The 21,080-nt window shown below is 36.3% G+C and overlaps 1 protein-coding gene across 1 annotated transcript; it reads right to left on the minus strand.

Annotated features, from left to right (window-relative positions):
* Nucleotides 1-810: 810 nt before the first annotated feature.
* Nucleotides 811-18,080, minus strand: LOC110893208 (putative pre-mRNA-splicing factor ATP-dependent RNA helicase PRP1). Its single transcript, XM_035981226.1, has 8 exons — nucleotides 17,916-18,080; nucleotides 17,708-17,767; nucleotides 4,117-4,163; nucleotides 1,948-2,162; nucleotides 1,718-1,810; nucleotides 1,433-1,618; nucleotides 1,036-1,223; nucleotides 811-957 (listed from the first exon to the last, which is right to left on the minus strand). The coding sequence occupies exons 1-8, from the start codon at nucleotides 18,078-18,080 to the stop codon at nucleotides 943-945; spliced, it is 969 nt and encodes a 322-aa protein (XP_035837119.1). The 3' UTR covers nucleotides 811-942.
* Nucleotides 18,081-21,080: the final 3,000 nt, after the last annotated feature.

Here is a 21,080-nt window from a genome sequence, read left to right on the forward strand (position 1 = left end):
TTTCTCCATAAAACACTGTTTTAACCCAACAGTTGTTGCAAACCACATTCTTAACCCAACAATGGTTTCACCACTGTTTTCTCCATAAAACACTGTTTTAAGCCAACAGTGGTTTGAAACCACAGTTTTAAGCCAACAGTGATTTTAACCACTATTTTCTCCACAAAACACTGTTTTGCGAATACAGCTTCTAATCTTAACCATAAGTTGATTCAACGACAATATACGGCTTATATTCTTACATTATTTGATTCAACGAAAAAAGAGAAAAGAAATTTAATTGAAATGTCAAGAAAGTATAATTACGTGATTAATAAATATTTTTTAGAGAAAATGTGACAGAAAATAGTGTGGGAGTACGATGATCCATTATGTATATAAAATCATTTTAATACATAAAATAGAGCAACAATATGGTGTCATATTTTGTCACAAATTGTGAGATCAAAATGTCAAGAATAGTATATTAGATCTAAGGTAGTTAAATTAGTTGCTCTGTCCGTCACCTTATTTTACCAGGGTAAGGGTACGATATCTAAATTAGCTAAACCACCCACATTCAATTGCCCTAGCAAAATAATACAAAATATACAAAATTTCTTACCCCATTTTAAGCTCCTTTAGATCCACACAAGAAGCTAAAATGGGGTACGATATCTAAATTAGCTAAACCACCCATAATGGTGTAAAATTATAACTATTACAGGTGAATGTGAGCAAAAAATATAACTATTTTTTCAACAACAACGTTCCATGTTTGTACAACTATAACTATTAGCGGTGAATGTGAGCAAAAAATATAGCAAATACCTGCCCGTGAACATCTGCTGCCAACCCGGTTATCAAAGGCTCGGTTTATGGTGATGTCAGCAAGGTACTCCATTTGTAAAGGAAATGTAAATCCATCTTCACTTGAATAAATGTTCTCATGAAGAATAGTAATTATCGTACAACCCTCTGAAAACAAAAAATAAGTTAAAACATTCAAATCAACAAGCTTATATGTCTCAGAATGAAGATCAAATGGTATCTTACAAACTGTGTGGTTAATGTATGGTAGTAATGCATCAAATTTAGAATGTCTTTTGTAGAACCATTAGCAGCCACTTCCAGAAGAGAAATATCATCAATTATAAGTGTAATATTCTTGTTTGATGAATTAACTTCCACAGCTTTCTTGATGTTCCCGTATAAAGCAATTAATCCACCTTCAACTTCGTCATCTATCATCCAAAGGTGAAACCAAATGCTAGATCAACTTTAGAAAGAAAAAAATGTCATAAATATCTAACCGAATCTGGATACACAACCGATTCGGCCATATCCTGTAATCGTAAAATCAATCAATCGACCACAACATCACGGCTCAATCCAATATTTGAAAACCCTAATCAAAAATCAAATATATGAGGATTTAAAGCAAGAACAATACCTTGTATTGATTGGCTAATTGCAAAAGATTTATCCAAATCGCAAGGCTCTGATAGTTTCACCAAATCTTCAGCCTCAATGATTACCACTACAGACAAACCATTCTTTCCTGTGATAGCTTGGGTCAAACAATCATACTTATTTTCCTCGATCAAAGTCCTTGCTAGTGAAGGTTCCAAAGGAAGCTCTATCACAAAAAAAAAAAAAAACATTAAACACGCCAGTAACGAAGGCATTTTATCAAGTGATAGGTCTAAATGATGTTATTAGTTATAAAATGCAATACCTGACATAGTTTTTCCTATTCTCGTGATGGTGCCATTTTCATCTATAGCATCAATTAGAAACAATTGTTTAAGAGCATCTTGTAAAGACTCAACTGCAAGAAAAGTCATTATGGTCATCCTATTAGTTAGTGGAAAAACTTGACATTTTAAGTGTGTAAGTGGGTCCCATTAAAAGCTCGAGCTCGGCCCACTAAATTCATTATGGAGTAACACAAAGAAAAGAACTTACGTGAAGGTGGATCAAGAAAATCAAATTTAAGAACATCAATATCGGGAAGGTCAAGTGATTTCAAATAAAGAACACTTCCAGCTAGAGAAGACCGTTGTATTTCAGGCACCGTAGCATCCAGCAAATTGTCATGATAAACAACCAATGGGTATAAACGATAACACTTCCCCGGTCTCGTTCTCCCAGCTCGTCCCGCTCGTTGTTTGGCTTGCACCCTACAATTAATACCTCATGATCGCTTATAACTTCAAATAGATCATAAGAAGTAAACTCAAACAGATGACATTAATTATTACCTGCTAATCTGATCGATTATACTGTCGTTGCTTCACGTAACTAGAGTCAATGACATACCTATGAATTATGAAGCAATATTCTAGAATCAAAACCTTGTTTTAACCCAACAGTAGTTTCAACCATTGTTTTAACCCAACAGTGGTTTAACTCACTGTTTTAACCCAACAACGGTTTCAAGCATTGTTTTTACCCAACAGTGGTTTAAAGCACTGTTTTTACCCAACAGTGGTTTAACTCACTGTTTTAACCCAACAGTGATTTAACTCACTGTTTTTAACCCAACAGTGGTTTCAACAATTGAAGGCCAGTAGGGAAGATCGAGCATCCTGTTAAGACCCAACAGAGGTTTAACTCACTGTTTTAACCCACAGTGGTTTAACTCACGGTTTGACCCACGTACATAAAAATAAGCATCCAAATTTCCTAATTTTTGCATTAAACCACTGGAATAAGAAATTAAGAGTAAAAATAAGTAGTTAACCTGATGGAAAAAGCAAAATCTCAAAGTGGCTTGACAACCTCATCAATGATAAATTACTTAAGAGTCCTTTTGACCTGTTTGAACATATTGAATTGTTTTCCTTATTAGCGGATCATACCATTATGACTGGTAAAAAATAAAACATAACCCAAATTGCACATTCGTAAGTAAACGAATTACTCACATCTAAAAATGTGGATCAAAAAGTATCTTTATTTTTGCTTACCATTGTCATGATTTACTCCTACAATTCCGAAGTCTGCATCAGATGCCAGCTCTTTTCTTTCCTTGTTGTTCTTTTTGGTCTGTTAGGATAATACCCACAGTAAACCATGTTTTTTGACCAAAAATAGTTTCTTTTGAACACTTCTCGTGATTACGACTGAATCAGATTCAGTCGTTTGCTGTGACTCTAGTTTACATTCAGGGTGAACCTCTATCCCCAATTCTACATGTTTGTTTGTTTCAATAAATCCATTTAGGAGACCATTTTCTATTATACTAACCATGTAAAATGGAAAACAGGGCAAAAAACAAAAATATAAAAGTTTCTTTTTTTACTACTTAAACGGGTCAATGCGAACCCAACCTATTTTTAACATGGGTCAACCCGGACCCGATCCGTTTTTTAAACGGGTCGTGTTAGTCGACCCAAAACTTATTTATTTTCGTGTCGGGTTCCGATCAGATTTTGGGTCATGTCAAGAATTGCCGTTCCTACTTTAAGTCCTATCATTTTTAAAAGAAATCTATATTAAATCAGTAATTTAACAACTTTATCTAAAAAGGGAACTTTATCTAAACACAACATACAAACTAACAAAACCAGAACATGTTATTATAAAGCTAATAGCAAATATTTCATGTTGAACAGTTGGTTCAGAAGCACTGCAGAACTGGGTGTTTTTAATAATAATATAAAATAGTGATATCCTCAACATCAATAACTTCATGATCATCAACACCACTACTAAACCCGGGTTCTCGGTTTCGCTTTCGAGATCGATTACGTGCAGAACTGGAAAACCCTTGAATAGTTACATTAATCAAACATATCAGTCATCCAACAATATAAGAATATTATCATAGAAATTAAATGTGTTGGAAAAAAACATAAATATTAAACTGGTTTATGATCAATGAGCATTCAACAATAAAGAAAAAAATTAGAAACAAATAATGATGAAGCAAGAACAATAACAATGAGCAGCTGAATATTACTTTGAGCTGTTTGAAGCCTGATTCAACTACATACGTTAAAAGAAACATTAAACCCTAAATCCTACTTCAACACAAACATCCTACAAATAACAACTTAAATCAATCACAAACAGTCAATCAACAACTAAAACAAACAAAAATTAACTGTATTGAAGGTTTTACGGTCTTACCGAGACATCACTGAACACAAAGTTTTCGGATCTGATGCCATTGATACCTAAAAAGTTGAAAACAAAGCAAAATTCAAACAAAGAAAAAGAACGAATCCTGTAAAGTGAAAATCGAATCGATCTGGCTGAAGTTGAAGTAAAAAAGAAATCGATTGGCTTACTAGAATGAATTTGACGCCGACGTGAGGGTTTTCAACTCTCGTCACTACTTCGTTGGTATCAAACAGATTCGATGAATGGTGGATTGTTGGTATTTGTATGACCGATCCCAACTCCTCTTCTACTTCATTGTAGAGGTTGAATAGACCCAAATCTTAGGGTTAGGGTTTGTTTGACCGATCCCAACTCCTCTTCTTCTTCCTCAATTTGTTAGTAGGAACCCTACTCGTCGCCTGTTGCAGAAAGAAGAAGGTGGGTTGAAAAACCCTAATATATTCATTCTAACCACATATGATCCATACAAACGCATAAAAAACGGAATGATATCACAAACACGAAAATTGTACGGCTGATTACCTAATTCGACGGAGGAATACAGAGGAAGATGCAAATATTACAGAGGAAGATGCAAGACCTAATCACAAAAGATTTGCGTAAGTTAATCAGGAGATTCAGATATTACAGAGAGAGAGTTGTTATGGATTTTAGAGAGAGGAAATTAAAGAAGATAGAGAGAGACGAATTATGTTGTTATGGATTTTAGAGAGAGAGTTGAGCATTTTATACCTCATTTGTTTAAATTTTGAATTTGGAGCCATGTTTAAATTTTGAATCTGGAGCCATGATTTTGAATTTGGGCAGTGGTTTGAAGAAAGAATGTGGGCCACCTTTAAATAAATGGTATCTAAATATACAAAATGGAATTATGACATCATCATTGACAAGTGGCATACCATAATGGTTGACACATAGGCAGATTTACATCAGCCAATAATCTCTTATTATAGATAGTATAGATATTTCTTGATCATTTTGTGATATATTTATTTTCATACATGCCAAGTCTACATACTATAACTAATATGACTATGCCAGGCGTCATAAATTCGGTTGGTATGATTCTGATATTCGTTATAGCAACTAGCAACTGATAGTTAAAACTAAGAAAATAGTCGTCATATCCCAGAGGATATTATCTAGTGATTTATATCAATCGATCGAAACAATATTAGTACTAGAACCGACATTGTTAGTTAGATGCTAGCGGTTTGGTTTCGTTAGCAGTATGGTACCGACAATCGGTATAGTTTACCACACAAAGAAATAGATTTATATAAAAAAAAAACTTGTTTACAACAGATTCATTACACAAAAAGTTGTTTGATGTAACACAAATAATAGAGTTATGTAGCAAAAAAATAAAATAAAGAAAGTTGTGTGACCAAAAAAACAATATTTTGTGTTAAATCGATTGGAAACCATAAAAATAACTTTTGATACCGGTATTGGCGTTGTTTGGTCAGTGGTCAGTGTTTGTAATGTCCCCGACCCAGGAGGTCACACAGTTATATTTACACCTCAAGCAAAATTCTTAAACTTTAACACTAAACGTGAACAGCTGAAACACATCTTACAATACATAATGAAATCCAAGAATTTAACAACATAAACAAGCCAGACTAAAGCATAACTTAAGAAAAGGAATGTTAAGTCTCTACGGAGGTGAGGGTAGCATCCATTTTCATCAAAAAAGGTTCGACCCTCAGATGGGTATCTACCGATCAAATTAACACATGTAAAGCCAACGATATTGGGTGAGTTATAAGTTTAAAATAAATCATAAAATGATTTAGTCATCATGTAAATCATAAATCATTGGATGACTCCTTTCATAATCGCCTCTATCAAGGACTCTACATGCCTCCGGAGAGGACTTTCATCATAATGCCCCATATAGAATACTTCATCCATTCATCGAATCTAAAGAGGCATCTCACTATAGATCGACTTCCTTGAGTTGGTGCGACCATGCATGACCCGTAAAATCATAACATCAAAATAAATTCACACATAACGTAGGTTCCTATGCAATAAAAGCATCATACATAATACATCAACATATAATAATGCATATATTTATACAACACCTTTCATAAAAGTTTAAAACATGTTAAAGATGGCATATAGTATTCATATGTGATACTGTGTTGAAATCTTTTGAATTTAGAAGGATCCAAATTCCAAACAACCAAACTTCTAAGTCAAAACCAGTCAATAGACATAAGCGCACACTTAGCATTGCCCCTTACACTCCAACGCAAATCTCACATTGCACTGACTAACTATGTGTTAGCCATGCCCTAGGCGCAAACCATTCTCACAAGTGGTGCCCGAAGTATAGTTCTCCTTAGGGGCAAGCGTAAACTACTCCTATGCATAAACTAATAAGGAGCACAAACTAACAAAGCAAAAAGTACCATGCACGTGAAAAATTCAGGATGCATGCAAAGTCCTTCACATGCGCACAAAGTGATGCACAAACATACCTTGTTCCTCACGAGAGCCTCTAGATAAACTAGTGACAGCTGTTATAAATTCCAAATATGAAAACAAACCAAGATGAGGACTTTTTGCATACAAATGACTTGAAATATACGTATGTAATGATCCCATGCATAAGGTTTATATGCGATTTCTTATCTTTGAAACTGAGTTTGGATCAAAATTGAGCAAATAACTTTGTTGCTACTTCTTAGGGCTCAAAAATACCCTTATGAGCACTCGTGGATGTTAGAGTTCCAAATCTCAACGATGTGCTAAATGCGCATTCTAAAAACTAGCTAACAAATAACCAAGACACTCTAGTTATACTCTGGAAAACTCTAAACTAGACCACAAAGATAGGCATGTGTACCTATCGAATTTAGAAAGCCTAACGGAAGTCGGGATATCGAAACCTAGAGACACTGTAATAACTAAACTAGACTTCGACTAAGAAGTAAACGAGGTTTATAAGATTTCTTTGATTTTGAAACGAGGTTTTGACTGCTTTAAATTAAACAAAAGAAAACTAAACTAAGGGAAACTAGAACTACTAAATGTCGAATCAATTACTTAAAGGAATTCAAGAATGGGAAATGTACTACCTAGTTTAGGAATCCAAATTGTGAATTTTGAAATTCTCTTGATTATGGAAACTAGGATGGAACCGGGATCTTAGAATACGACAACCTTAGATAACCTAGTGGATCCCTGATCATTCTCCGGGTGTGACCTAAAATGAAAACCCTAAGGGGCATGTGAAACTCACTGGTTAGTTGGATTACCCGTTAGTCTCTTCAACAACACTAAACTATCCAAAAGATAGATTACCTATTAGTCTCACTATCTTTACACACCCTAAAGTGCAAGGGGTACCCTACGAATAATCTATAAGACACAAACTAGCAAAGATACTAAGAAATCTAGAAAAACATCCTGTTAGAGCCTTTACACCCAAACACCTAACACTAAAGACTACCCAACTATCTATCACTTGTCCACTATCTTGATAGGTAGTATACAAAGATCCTGTAAACTCTCAATCAATGTTTCTATGGGTACTTGACGTGAGTGGATGGTGTACGGTTTTTTAATATATTTTTAAGCACTTTTACTCATTTATCAAGCTTTAAATTTATAAAACACGATATAACACTATCAACCTATATAACACTATCAACCTATATAACACACTAGGGCAAGTGCACCCATCGTTGGCGTAGCATAGTGATGGTTGTCACACCCGTATAAGAGGAGGAAGCGCGTAGTGTGACTTGATCGGTTTTCATAGCATACGATGTAAGTAAACAAACTATATGAAATAAAATATGCACGATGTTCATCCATTACCATAATATAAAATACAAGTCATAAGTTGTTTAATAACAAAAGACAACATAAGTTATTAAGTTTTACAAACTACACTTGTTCAAAATAAAGTTTGAAAATAACAAGGCTTTGCATCCTATGTCCCGTTCGAAGACAGGATATATGGATCAAACCCTTCAAAATATGGATGACATCGTCTTCATAACAACCTTGTAACCTTGTAAACTTCCGCACCAAGATCCACTTAGTTTCCTGAAATACATGTAAGTTTAAAAACATCAACAAAGTTGGTGAGTTCATGTGTTTTAAATGCGCATCAAATGAATCTTAAAAACATTTGAAAGTTCAAGTATAGAAAACTGGTATGTAAAGCGTCAATGAACTTGTTGATCATTAATGTGTAGCTAAGACATTAATATATGTGACGACATAGGAAGCCACCAACCCGTAGACGATTTAGTACCGGTCCACCCGACGGGGACAACAAAAGCACTCCATGAGGCCACACAAGGACCCATGAGTGGGGCTCGCCCTGTACCCAATAGATCTACCCCTTTGATCTTTGGTCTTAAAAAAGATTAATGGTGCTTAAGTTTCAGCCTATTCGTACGTGATCGAATATTTCATTCTATAGCCTAACCATACCGCAGTAACATGTATCCCCTCCCCCCCCCCCCCCCGAGAGTTATAAAACCGAAAACATTTAAAAGAAAAGGGGGACATGAACTCACAAGTTTGCGTCCGTATAAATGCTAGCAAATTGGGCATCCAAAAGCGTGTAATAACCTTAAAGTGCTCTAACTCATTAGACACTGAGGTTTAGGTTAAATGTGTACACGTTGCTCATCACGAACGTTATTGTTTTTGTATTTGTTATGCATTTGGAACCCTTTTATATTTTTTATATGTTGGCATTTGTTTCGTATGTTTATTTTAATATATATATATATATATATATATATATATAGGGGAAGGTTCATTGAGGAACACTAAAAAAATGGGGTACAGCGGGGAACCGACTCAAACGAACTCCGATTGGACTAATTCCAGCGGCGTTGGAACCGGCTCATCGAACCCTAACTAGGATCTCTTAACCCTAAATCCTAACTCCTAAACTCTAAACCCTAAAGCTAAAAAATAAGGCTAAAACCTAAGCTAAACCGTAAAATCTAAGCTATAAATCCTAAAAGCTAAACCCCAAAGGCTAAACATAAAGCGAAACCCTAAAGCTAAACCCTACAGTTAAACCCTAAAGCCTAAAGCTAAACCCTAAACCCTAAAGTTAACCCTAAAAGCCAAACCCTAACATATTTAGGGTTTAGGGGTTATGATTTAGGGTTTAGGGGTTATGATTTAGGGTTTAGGGTTAAGAGATCCTATTTAGGGTTTGACGAGACAGTTCCAACGCCACTAGAATGAGTCCAATCGGAGTTCGTTTGAGTCGGTTCCCTACTGTTCCCCACTTTTTTAGTGTTCCCCAATGAACCTCACACTATATATATATATATATATATATGTGTGTGTGTATGTGTGTGTGTATATATATATATATGTATATATATATGGGCAGGATTTTGGGAAAACGATGAAAAGTGTGAAAACAGTGAGAATGCTTATGGATCGTCAGATCAAAACAATCTATGGACTAGATTGGCGCGGTGGCGTTTTGTAAATAACATCAATTTTATTACGTGGACGTGCTTCATTAAGGGTAAAAAGGACTTTAGACTTCTTTACACAAAACACCAAACTCGTGAATAAAACGCCATTAAATTCCTGCCTTAAACTACAAAGCACACATCATCCTAATCTAAACGTCATTAGATATAAAACGCCAAAGTTTGTTTTTAAACGATAAAGCTGAACAAACAATAACTGAAACGACGGAACTTCATTACTAGCATTTATTATAATAAAATCCCGCCTAAAATACGCGCCAAAAACATGCTATATAAACAACGTCTCAGACCTTCCATTGAATACACCAAACCTAAAACGCCATATTTTACTAAATACCATTCAATTTATAAACACCAAAATATTCAAATCCCAAAGATTCCAAATGACGTTTCTTTGATATTCAGTTTTGTTCTCGGTAAAGTTTCATTCAATGTGATGGACAAAATCCTTATGTGGGGATATTGTCCATCTCATTGAGCAAAATCTTATTGAGTTTATCCTCAACTTCCATTGTTCACCAAAAAAACAACCGCCATATTTTACTGAATACCATTCAATTTATAAACGCCAAAACATTCAAAAACTACAAATTGCAAACGCCGTTTCTTGGATATTCAGTTTTGTTCTTAATAAAGTTTCACTGAATGGGGTGGACAACATTGTTGGACAACATTCTTAACTAAGGATTAACAATGTTGTCCATCTCATTCAGCAAAATATTATCGAGTTTATCAGTACCAAATTAGAGGTTTAAGGTACTTTTATTTAGTAAAAGGTGCTCTTTTTGGCGTTTAGTTTGTGTATCCGATCCTATATTGTTTGTTCTGTAACTTCCAAGTCACATGTTATGCACAAGAAGTAGACAAGAAAGGGGGGGAAAAATAAAAAAATGCTATATAAGAGGTATAAAATGCCAAATTCCAATGTGTGTGTTTTGGAAAAATAAAAAATACAAAAACGCCAAACTACTCTTCGCTTGCTCTCGAAGACCGTGTCGATTTTCTTTTAATTACGGCCTTTTTGGATGTCGATGCATAATGTCCGTAACCTTTACAATTCTGACACTCTCTTTCTTTGGCCCCGGGTTTCGATTTTGATTTCGTTTTTTCAATTGCTACCTCCTATTTGGATTTCAGGCGCTTCCAAGATCCAGAACCTTTCGACTTATACCCAACAGGGACTCTTATCGGATTTTTATCGTTTTTATATTGATTGGTTATCTCCGTAAATCTATCCCTAGTACTAGGAGGAGCAACAATCTACATATCTTGTACCTTCTTTATATAAGATTGAACATGATCCTTGTATAAGGATAGCGCGCTCATCTTTATTACCAGATAAATGGTTCAAAGTATACTCTGTGTGACATCTGTGCCTCTTCGACCATCATACAAGTACGAATCCAATGAAATCTTGTGTTTCAATCTTGGAATTCGTACAAATACTTGTGACCTTTGCACCTATCAATTCTTGTTCGATTTCGAACTCTATATCACTTTCTGGAAAGTTATACGCAAACTGCTACGTAACCGAAATCAGTTTAACGTGACAAGCACTCTGGAACCTCGATATATGCTTAACATACCTTAAATAACCTTTACATAACTTAGAAATAAGTTTTGGAGGGTTTGGTGTGCCGAAATCAAGTTTATTCGATCGCAGGGACTTTTTGTGTCAAATTGCGGAAGTCTGCCGATTCGTATAGTAACGTACATTCTGAAACTTTATTTTAAGCTAAAAATACCCTAAATATCCTTTACATAGCTTAGAAATAGGCTTTGAGGGGATCAGTATGCGAAAATAAACTTATTGGTCAATCAGGGACTAAAAGTGTCAAAAAGTGCATAAGTTTGTATTTTCGCGCATATCTTACGTTCTGAACATATCCGGACATCCAAAAATTTTTGTAATCATTAAAATATTTTATTTTAATGATTGGCATGCTAAAATTCCATTCGTTGTGTAATTAGGATCGTTTTTCACGCCCGTTCGTGTTTTGTCGTAATTAATTGAATAACGCAACCGTACGACCAAACGAACCGACATCCGAGATATTTTCAAGCATGTTTCAAGTCCCCTATACTTAAAATTCATTAATGAGCCTTGAAAATGGGTTAATGGGGTTTAAACGCATCGAAAATGGCTTAAACATGCTGCAGGGACCATTTTTGCCAATTTCTGAAAGTTTCTGTATCTGGGATGGGGTGGCGACGCGCCACAGCAACATGGTGGTGGCGTGGCGGCACACGACGGCCCTATCTGGGTAGAATCTCCATTTTCAGCAATCAGCTTGATTTCTAGGATCTTTTGTGCAACATTTTCAATACCTTGAGCTAGATTTTAAGGTCCCGTTGTATTCAAAACTATGGGTAACACTTGGATGGCCAAGATCAAAGCTCAAACTATGAGAAACGATCTTAACGGTTGTGGAAAATCTATAAATATCCACAATTTCATTCTCCAACTTGCTCAATTGTTCTCAATTTTGCTCTAAGTTGAAGCTCTCACTTGTGAAGCTTCATACCTGAGTATTTTGAGTTCAAATCTTCAAAGCTTGGACCTTTTGTAAGTTTCTTTCATGCTTTTTATGCGTTTCAAGCATGAAAGTCAAACTGTTTGACTTTCTGTTTTGACCAATCTTTGGTCAACACAAAGTTCGTTTGAACTTTGTAACGTGAGCGTAATCACGATGGTCATAGTCCTTTGTGACTACACCTACTGATTACCACATTGATTAGGCATAGTGACGAGTCATAGTTTCGGTCAAAATATGTGTTTATGCGTATTTGTTGGTGCATATGTCTGTCGAATTTGTCTTGTATCGAGTCTTGTATCTAGATTGAATGGAATGAAGCTGAGTACGCAAGGTTTTAAGGTTTTAGGAGTGTGGAACCATTTCGCACGAAATGGAAAAGCCATTTCGTACGAAATGGACAAGTGACCGTTTCGCACGAAATGGATCTTAGTCATTCTGTGCGAAATGCAACTCCTATATATAGTCGAGCTTGTTCATTCATTTGTAACAGTTCCGATTCCGGTACCAAGGTGCTGCCGAAGTGTCTACTGCCTGTAAAACGTTGTTATATCAATATACAAGACAATTAAAGTGATTCTGAGTGTAAATCAAGCTGATTCAAATTCGATACGTTTGTTTCCGCCTCTCTTATTGATTAGAACTCTTCTGAACGACTTGTTTTGGTCGTGCAAACGATCCTACATGTGGTATCAGAGCTCAGGAGGAAGAGTTCTTACCGATTTCAGCTTGATTTCATCAAAATTCTGATTTCTACACCTTCTTTTACAAGATTTTTCAAAATTAAACAAGATTTCATGGATAAAATGACTTGATTTTCTCACATAACGTGCGAAATACTGTTTTAACAAATCCTTGAAAGAATCAGACCTAAAATCGACTTAAAACGTGACCAGTTTGACAAAATTCTGGCCGATTGGATGACATCATCACTATTTCGCACAAAATAGACTTCCATTTTGTGGGATCGTGTGTTGACCCAACCGAGTCGTTCAGAGATTTGCTCTTGCTCTTCAGATGCGGAATAATAAGAAAAACAAGTAGAAATAGCACGATCTTCCTTTTAACTCTCTTTTGTATTGAATATAAACGTTTTACAGTTCAAACGTCACACCGGCAGAGCTTCGGCGTGGAATTCAAGACCTCTACTTCTGGAATCGCTCATGGACCTATTTATAGTGTTCTGGAGCCGCTCATGTGGTCAAGTGACACATGAGCGGTCCATACTTGTATACATAAGCGATCCAAGGTGACACATGAGCGACCCGACCATATCATGTCCCTAAAAGCGACCCGACACTCTAAAACCTATACCGACTCCTGTTTTCTCGTATTTCGAGCCTTATGCTATACAATATGGTATAAGACATGATTCTAGACACTTAGATGGAATCAATAGATGTAGTGCACCAACAGACTCCCCCTCAGATGTTGATGGAGTCGTTATCACACTCTGAATTTAACGCTGTATCTTCTCCTCGTCCGGCTAGATCAGTCTCTGGGCTTTCTCATTCTCTCTATCTTCAGACTCCCCTTCTCGATTTGATGGTATTCTTTTGTCCTTCAGCAACATCTTTAGGATCGTTGTCTGGCAATCAAACACTCTAATTCTCTTGATCAGATCTCTTGATTCCTTAAGTTCATCAGCATCATCAGTTTGTTATGATCTTCAGAATCAGAATCTAATCTTTATAAACTTTTAGAATTGATTTCCAGGATCGAAACTTGGCTCTCTCCTATCAGTTTCGAAACCTGGTTACCTGCAAAATCTTAACCCAGTAATAAATTTCCTAGATTCATCATACATCAACAACCTGTGCACCAGCATATGACTCAAACTATGATGAACCACTTGAAGAAGGTTAGATTTATCAAAAACACTTAGATTTATACAAACACTCCCCCTCAAATACTGCTCGTCATGTTTAGCACACGGAATTTTGAAAATCAGTTTTCCAATATCAGTTGTCGAAAATCTTTTTGACTTTTTCAAAATTATGCTAAAACACACACAAAATCTTTTTGGATTTTTCAAGGTGAGAAAATAAAATGCAGAAATAAACTATTTACAAACAATATTTTTTGTGAGCTCGTGCAAGAGGATCATATCAGTTTTGAGACAAATCACCAACACCGTTAAGCTTTAAACATTCTCAGTTTTAAACAATTTACCTAGATTGTCAGTATGTTTGTCCACTTAAATTTTCACACAAATTTCAATCGATTCGAGATACGATATTAATGTTTTAGAGACTTAAACTTAATTGTGTATCACTCCACTTGAATATACTCCCGTATCCAGATCCCAAATATTCAGTCTTACAGGTGAGTATACCACAGATGATATCTGTAAAGGGGTTAAATGCGAAACCGTGAGAGCTCAGGTCAGAACTTCCGTTCAGCAGAGAGATGACGGCTCGACTTTTGGTGGGTCCCCTTTAGAGGATCTTTTTGCATTTCAACAGCAGCGACTATCAATTTTATTGTTTCATCAGCATGCTGAGGGCGAAGCTTATGTTTCAAAGCTTTAGCAGAAAGTATTATCCGGGGACTAGGTCAGTACTTCCATACAGCAGAAGTCCCGGGATAATACCCCAGATATCACTGAGTATAAAGACCTAGTATCTCAGAATACGGGACCTTTCAAACAAGATTTCGGGGGTTACCCATATATCCAAGAATAGTTACCCACAAATTAAGCAAGTTTGATTTAGGTTTATATCTCGTTTCAATTTACTAAATGTGCGAAAATCTACTGACACATCCGCAGTAAGATTGTTTAACACTTTTTAACTTTACATTTCTTTAGCGTGCCGTGATAGTCCACTGATGTACTATCATTTCCTCTTTTTCGCAACAAAACTCATTTTTGAATTTTATCATGTTTTTGGCTTTTTCAAATTTTCAAATGTTTTTGGATTTTCTGAAATTTCCCTACTCCCCCTAAAATGCAAACACATTTTAAAGAAAATTTGAGAACTTCTAAATTTTTACCTACTAGAAACATAAAAAGTAAAACAAACTATACAGAAACTTGACAACTGACACTGAATCACATCAAATCGCCATTCACCAGGCATAAACAATCTGAACTCCCCCTATCACAAATCATTTTCTCATTTAGATTTCAAAACACTTAAGTTTGTTTTAATCAAAATGATTTTTCCGGAAAATGAATATGTGTTGATAACAACCACTTGTAGGTTTATCAATCTTAAAAACGGGGATGTGGTTCATCATCTTGTCTATCTTTTTTGTCATGAATAGTAAATCAAGTACAAATTAATGTCCCTGATTTACCATTTGCATCTAAGAACCATCTGTACCACTTGTAAATGTACACATGTCAAAGTATCCAAGCATCTCAAAATTTAACCACAATTACCACTTGTGGGATCAAGATTACCACTTGTAGATACAATGGTTACCACTTGTAGGAATGTGACCTCTACATTACCATTTTTCAACCAAAATGCCGATTCCTGCTTCGCAATTACCCATCTGGAAGCTCCGGCGTAGTCCTTCAACCTGCAAACAAAAACATTCAAACATTAAACACACATATTCAAACTTCTCAAATACAAGAAAGATGCCGATTCATGATCCACGATATAAACTTGGGATCTCCGGCGTAGTCCTCTGACTATTCTGGGAAGCAAACTTCCCTCCAAGTCTTTTCAGACTTGATGATCTGTAGCTCTTGAGCTGTTGGGTTGTAAGTAGCCTTTTTCGTTGCATAAAAATCTTTCACCCCTTTAGCTCTCCCACTCAACATTTTCTCAAATATCTTCTTAACATTCCCGTTGAATGTTTTCTCAACATCAAAATCTTTTTCATCATCATAAAATTGATTTGAGATTTCAATTTTTCCAATTTCCTTCAAAACCTCCTCAAACTTCAATGATGGAAAAACATCATCATTTTCTGCACTTTGTTTCATAACTTGTGGCTCGTCTGGCTTTGTGGAACCAGATTCATTGCCGTCTTTTACTTCTCCTTTCTTCGCAACCCACACTTGGTTGTTCTTTCCTTTCTTCTCATACTTGTTCTTTTGTGAACATTCTCCAACTTCATTTTTCGAATTCTTAGACATTTTGGATTTTTCAGCATCTTCTTCAACTTTGTCTTTCATCCTCTGAGAAGCTCCCTGTTTTGCCTTGAAATCTTTTGAACAATCCGATGCAATGTGACCAGCTTCATTGCATTTCATACAGATTTGAGCAGTTCTCGGATGAAAAACTCCAGTACCATTCTTTCTCTTTTCAGCTAGAAACTCTTTGTTAGTTTGTCTCCAAAATGATTTCTGCTGTTCGTCTTCCGAGCTTCCACCTGTCACAAATTCAGATTTCTTTTTAGAATTTTTCATATTTTTATCATCTTCTAGTGGAATAAATCCTAAACCTTTCTTTTTGTAGCTACGATTTTGGTTAGATTTCTTTGTAAAACCAGGACCAGAATTGTAACCTTTTTTCTTGTTTAAACGCTGCTGAACTCTGGAAGCATATTTTTTAGGTTTTTCAAAATTTTGTGAAACTTTCAACTCAGAAATATTAACCTCTATAAGTTTAAAAGTTTTGTTGATTAGATCCGTTTTAACACTAAAAATTGGAAATTCTTTGTTGTAATATAATTTGTCAGAACCATTCAAAGTATAAACAACTTCGAATGTTTCATCATTCAAATCAGCTTTTGATAACAAAAACTCTTTACTATACGACTGTTTAACTGACGAATTTTGACTGTTGACAGACGACTTTGACTCTCCAGACTCAGATTTTGACTCTGTCTCCTCATCAGTATCCAACACCTGATCGACCACCTTTTTGATTAGAACAGACTCATGATCGGTATCAGACGAGGTAAATGTCACATCAATATTTTCTGGTAAGACGTCAGTTGTGTCTGTTTTAAGCTGTATATTGACTGCTTTTGCAAGCTTTTCCTCATTTGGTTTCCTAGGTGAATACCCATCCCAAATTGGAGGTGGACACTTGTTATAGCTAACGGTCGGTTTCTTACCACAGTCTTTCTTCTTTGTTAGCTTCTCGTCTTGAAAAGCTTCCATACCTGCAACAGTTGGGTAAACTCGATCAATAACATAATCAGAGGTAGAATAGCTTAACAACAACCTCCTAATTCTCTCATTTTCAATCTTTTCCTTCTCCAACTCTTGCTTCCATTTGGCACTTTCTTCAATGTAGAAATTTATAGCTTTTTGCTTCGACATTAAAGTTGCATTCATCATTGTCATCGCCTGTTCTCTTTCTGTGTTTGTCTTTTGAAGACCAGTAACTGTTTTGTTCAACACGTCATATGATTCCTTCACATAATTAAGATTGAACAATAACTGCTCTTTCTTTTTCTCGTACTCAGCTATGATTTCATCTTTTGCTGTACACTCTTTGCATGCTTCCAAACACTTCTCACAGGGCTTGATGACTTCAATAATTTTTTCAACTTCGACTGTTTTCACAACTTCTACCACTTTCTCGACTTCGATCACCTTTTCCACTTCGATCACCTTTTCATTAATCTTCTCAGCAACACTTTCAACATTCTGAAATTCACCTTCAAATTCAGATTGTTTATCTTTTTCATCTTGTTCCTCTTCCAGTTTTTCCATTTTTTCTGCAAAATAGAAATGAAAACTATTAGGAGACAATTGAGATTTTGCAACATTTATATGTTTCTCTTCTTCATCATCGCTGCTGCTTAGATCAGGTGATTGATCAAAATGTACAGACTTATCAGAATCACCATCTGATACATCAGAAACCGATGGTGTTTTGTCAAATACAATATCCTGTTCTTGCACAGTTTCATCTGAACCATCTGTAACATCTCCAGAGTGTTCTGAAAGTCCATCAGTACTATCTGAACTATTGTCTGATGACACAGATTTTTCATCACCACTAGATACAATCTCTCCAATAGATCTCATCCATGTAGCAAACAAATTTGGCTCTCGGACGATCTTTGCAATGAAAGCTTTAAATCCTCCCTTTTCATCTACAAACATATCCCAACTGAAACCATCTGGTAGTTTCTCATCATCTTGATCAATAACTCGTTCTGCTGTAGCATCAGATGATATGTAGTCACTCCAGCTGAAATCTACCACACATGCTCTTTTGGAATCTTCAATTTTTCTTCCGTGAGCTGTCTGAGGTTCCTGGGATTGACCAACTTGTTGATAGATAGCTTTGCGGTAGTAGTCATCTTTCCCGAATGGATTCTGTGCTCCACTAGCTTCTCTTCCTTTGCATTCCCGCTTGAAATGGCCTTTCTCCCTGCAACGAAAACACGTAACTTTAGATTTATCAAAACCTAAAGTAGACACATGTGCATCAAGAAAGTCATTTCTCCCAGTAATAGTTTTGAATTTCTCAGCTCGACGAAGAACACTCGCAAGACACCATTTGATATCCATAAGTTCCATTTCCTCGGCATCTATTTGGTCGTAATCCTCTTTGGTGAGCATAGGATTTCCAATTCTACCAGCAACTAGACCTTCATAGGATAACAGAACTGAACCCAGAAGTGCCATATGGTCTTTAGCAGTGTCTTCAGAGAAGCTTTGACCTTCTGGAAGGTTGAGAGCTATGTTGCACTGAATTATATATCCATTTCCGGTTTTTGTACTCTGAGACTGAAAACCTGTGTTGGTCTCTTTCGGATTCACACTCGGAAACGATGAAAACCCGCTGCTAATCTTGTTTGGACCCTGATCAGCTTTCTCAGATGAATCTCCAGCACTGAAAGCGGTTTGAATCTTTGGACTTCTTTCAGCTTCAGAAACTGGAACACTTCCTTTATAGTACATTTTAACATCTTGTTGACCACCTGGGCTATTCATCCGGGCTATCTTTTGTTGTTCTAGATCTTGCCCCTCTAACTTCTCAATAAACTGCCCGATAGTTAATCTATCATAAACACCTGTGTTCTTCAATATCATCAAATACGTTCCCCACTCTTTCTGAGGTAACGCATCAGCCAATTTTTCAACCCATTCCTCTCGACCTTTTTCAACTCCCAATATTGATAACGAACGCACTAAATGGCAATATCTCTCAATTAGCTTTTTAGTATCCTCTCCCGGCAAACTGCTGAATAAATCAAATTCCTTTTTAAGCAAAGCCTTCTTGCTTTTGAGCATGCTTTCACTACCCTCGAATTTTGCTTTAAGGGCATCCCAAATTGATTTAGCAGTTTTGTCATGCTGTAGCAAAATGAATATGTCTTCTTTAACCGCCTGCTGTAACAAGCTAATCATCATCTTTTCTGCCTTGTACATTGCCCGTTCTTGATCTGAAAATTCAGATATTTGTTTAGTAACTTGCAGCTCTGTTTTAGGCAATTTGTATTCTTCCAATATGCATTCCCACGATCTGAGATGATTTGCCTGAACCCAGTTTTCAAACCGATCTTTCCATCCGAAGTATTCTTCTATACTCATCAGTTTCGGAGGTTTCTGGGTAGTTCCCGTTTCGTTTTCAATACTCATGGCTTGTGCAATTGTGGCTGGAGTTGTAGGTGTAGCAAAGGCGTTATAAAAACTAGAATCCATGTCGACTTAGCACGTATTTCAAAGTAACTGTCAGAAAAGCGATTCAACTATTATCACAAAAGCGAACCAAACACAATGTCAAATACGCGATCCACACTTTGTTCGAAAAAGCGATCCTCGATGATCCAAATAAGCGATCTTGAAAAACAATGTTTTGGAACGGTTCAACACTTTTCCTTGGAGCGGTCCTTAGGTGTGAACTTAAAAGCGGTTCAAAGTAATGTATGAAAAAGCGGTTCACAATTTTGCTGTTCGAGCGGTTCACGAAATCCAAATCAGCGATCCAACAAACCGAATAAGCGAACTAAAACATCCCTATGAGCGGTTCAACTTGTCTGAATGAGCGATTTAATGACTCAAATAAGCGGTTCCAGGTAATGAAATGTACGAATGAGCGGTTCCACCTAATATCTAAAAGCGATCCATGCTGATGTCATCTCGAGCGATCCACATTTCGAACTTGTTTTGAACTGTTTTCAAGCTGATATTTGAACTGGTACTTCTAAGGGTTTATCTCGGTACAATAATGAACAGCCTGTGAGAACTTGAACGATTTTTGACCGGGAAATCTTCTTGAAATTAGAAAAGAAGGTGTAGAAATGAGAAACAAACACTGAAAACCGGCTATATTCTGTAGAAAATCTCCTCCGTGGCTCTGATACCACTTGTAGGATCGTGTGTTGACCCAACCGAGTCGTTCAGAGATTTGCTCTTGCTCTTCAGATGCGGAATAATAAGAAAAACAAGTAGAAATAGCACGATCTTCCTTTTAACTCTCTTTTGTATTGAATATAAACGTTTTACAGTTCAAACGTCACACCGGCAGAGCTTCGGCGTGGAATTCAAGACCTCTACTTCTGGAATCGCTCATGGACCTATTTATAGTGTTCTGGAGCCGCTCATGTGGTCAAGTGACACATGAGCGGTCCATACTTGTATACATAAGCGATCCAAGGTGACACATGAGCGACCCGACCATATCATGTCCCTAAAAGCGACCCGACACTCTAAAACCTATACCGACTCCTGTTTTCTCGTATTTCGAGCCTTATGCTATACAATATGGTATAAGACATGATTCTAGACACTTAGATGGAATCAACAGATGTAGTGCACCAACACATTTCGTACGAAAGGGTTCATTAAATTTTCATTTCGCTTGAGATTGATCCATTTCGCACCAAAAAGTTCCATTTCGCTTGAAATTACCCCCATTTCACTTCAAACTGTCATTTCGTTTGAAAGATCCTCCATTTCGCACGAATTGCATCTTGAGACCTTCATTTCGCACGGATTGGACCCATTCCGCTTGAAAGTTGTCATTTCATTTGAATTGAACTTTCATTTCGCATCTAAGTCAGTTTGCTTGAGATA

Source organism: Helianthus annuus, chromosome 2 (genome assembly GCF_002127325.2).
Source record: "Helianthus annuus cultivar XRQ/B chromosome 2, HanXRQr2.0-SUNRISE, whole genome shotgun sequence".
In the NCBI taxonomy this organism is placed as follows: domain Eukaryota; kingdom Viridiplantae; phylum Streptophyta; class Magnoliopsida; order Asterales; family Asteraceae; genus Helianthus; species Helianthus annuus.

Bases quoted from the DNA above. Each gene is read 5' to 3' on its own strand.
- LOC110893208 (XM_035981226.1), bottom strand. From the start codon at position 18,080: ATGAGATCTATTGGAGAGATTGTATCTAGTGGTGATGAAAAATCTGTG. The intron at 1,619-1,717 runs GTATTGCATTTT...TTTTTGTGATAG, and splicing joins AATAGGAAAAACTATGTCAG to AGCTTCCTTTGGAACCTTCA. The intron at 1,224-1,432 runs GTATTGTTCTTG...TTTGGATGATAG, and splicing joins AATTAGCCAATCAATACAAG to ATGACGAAGTTGAAGGTGGA.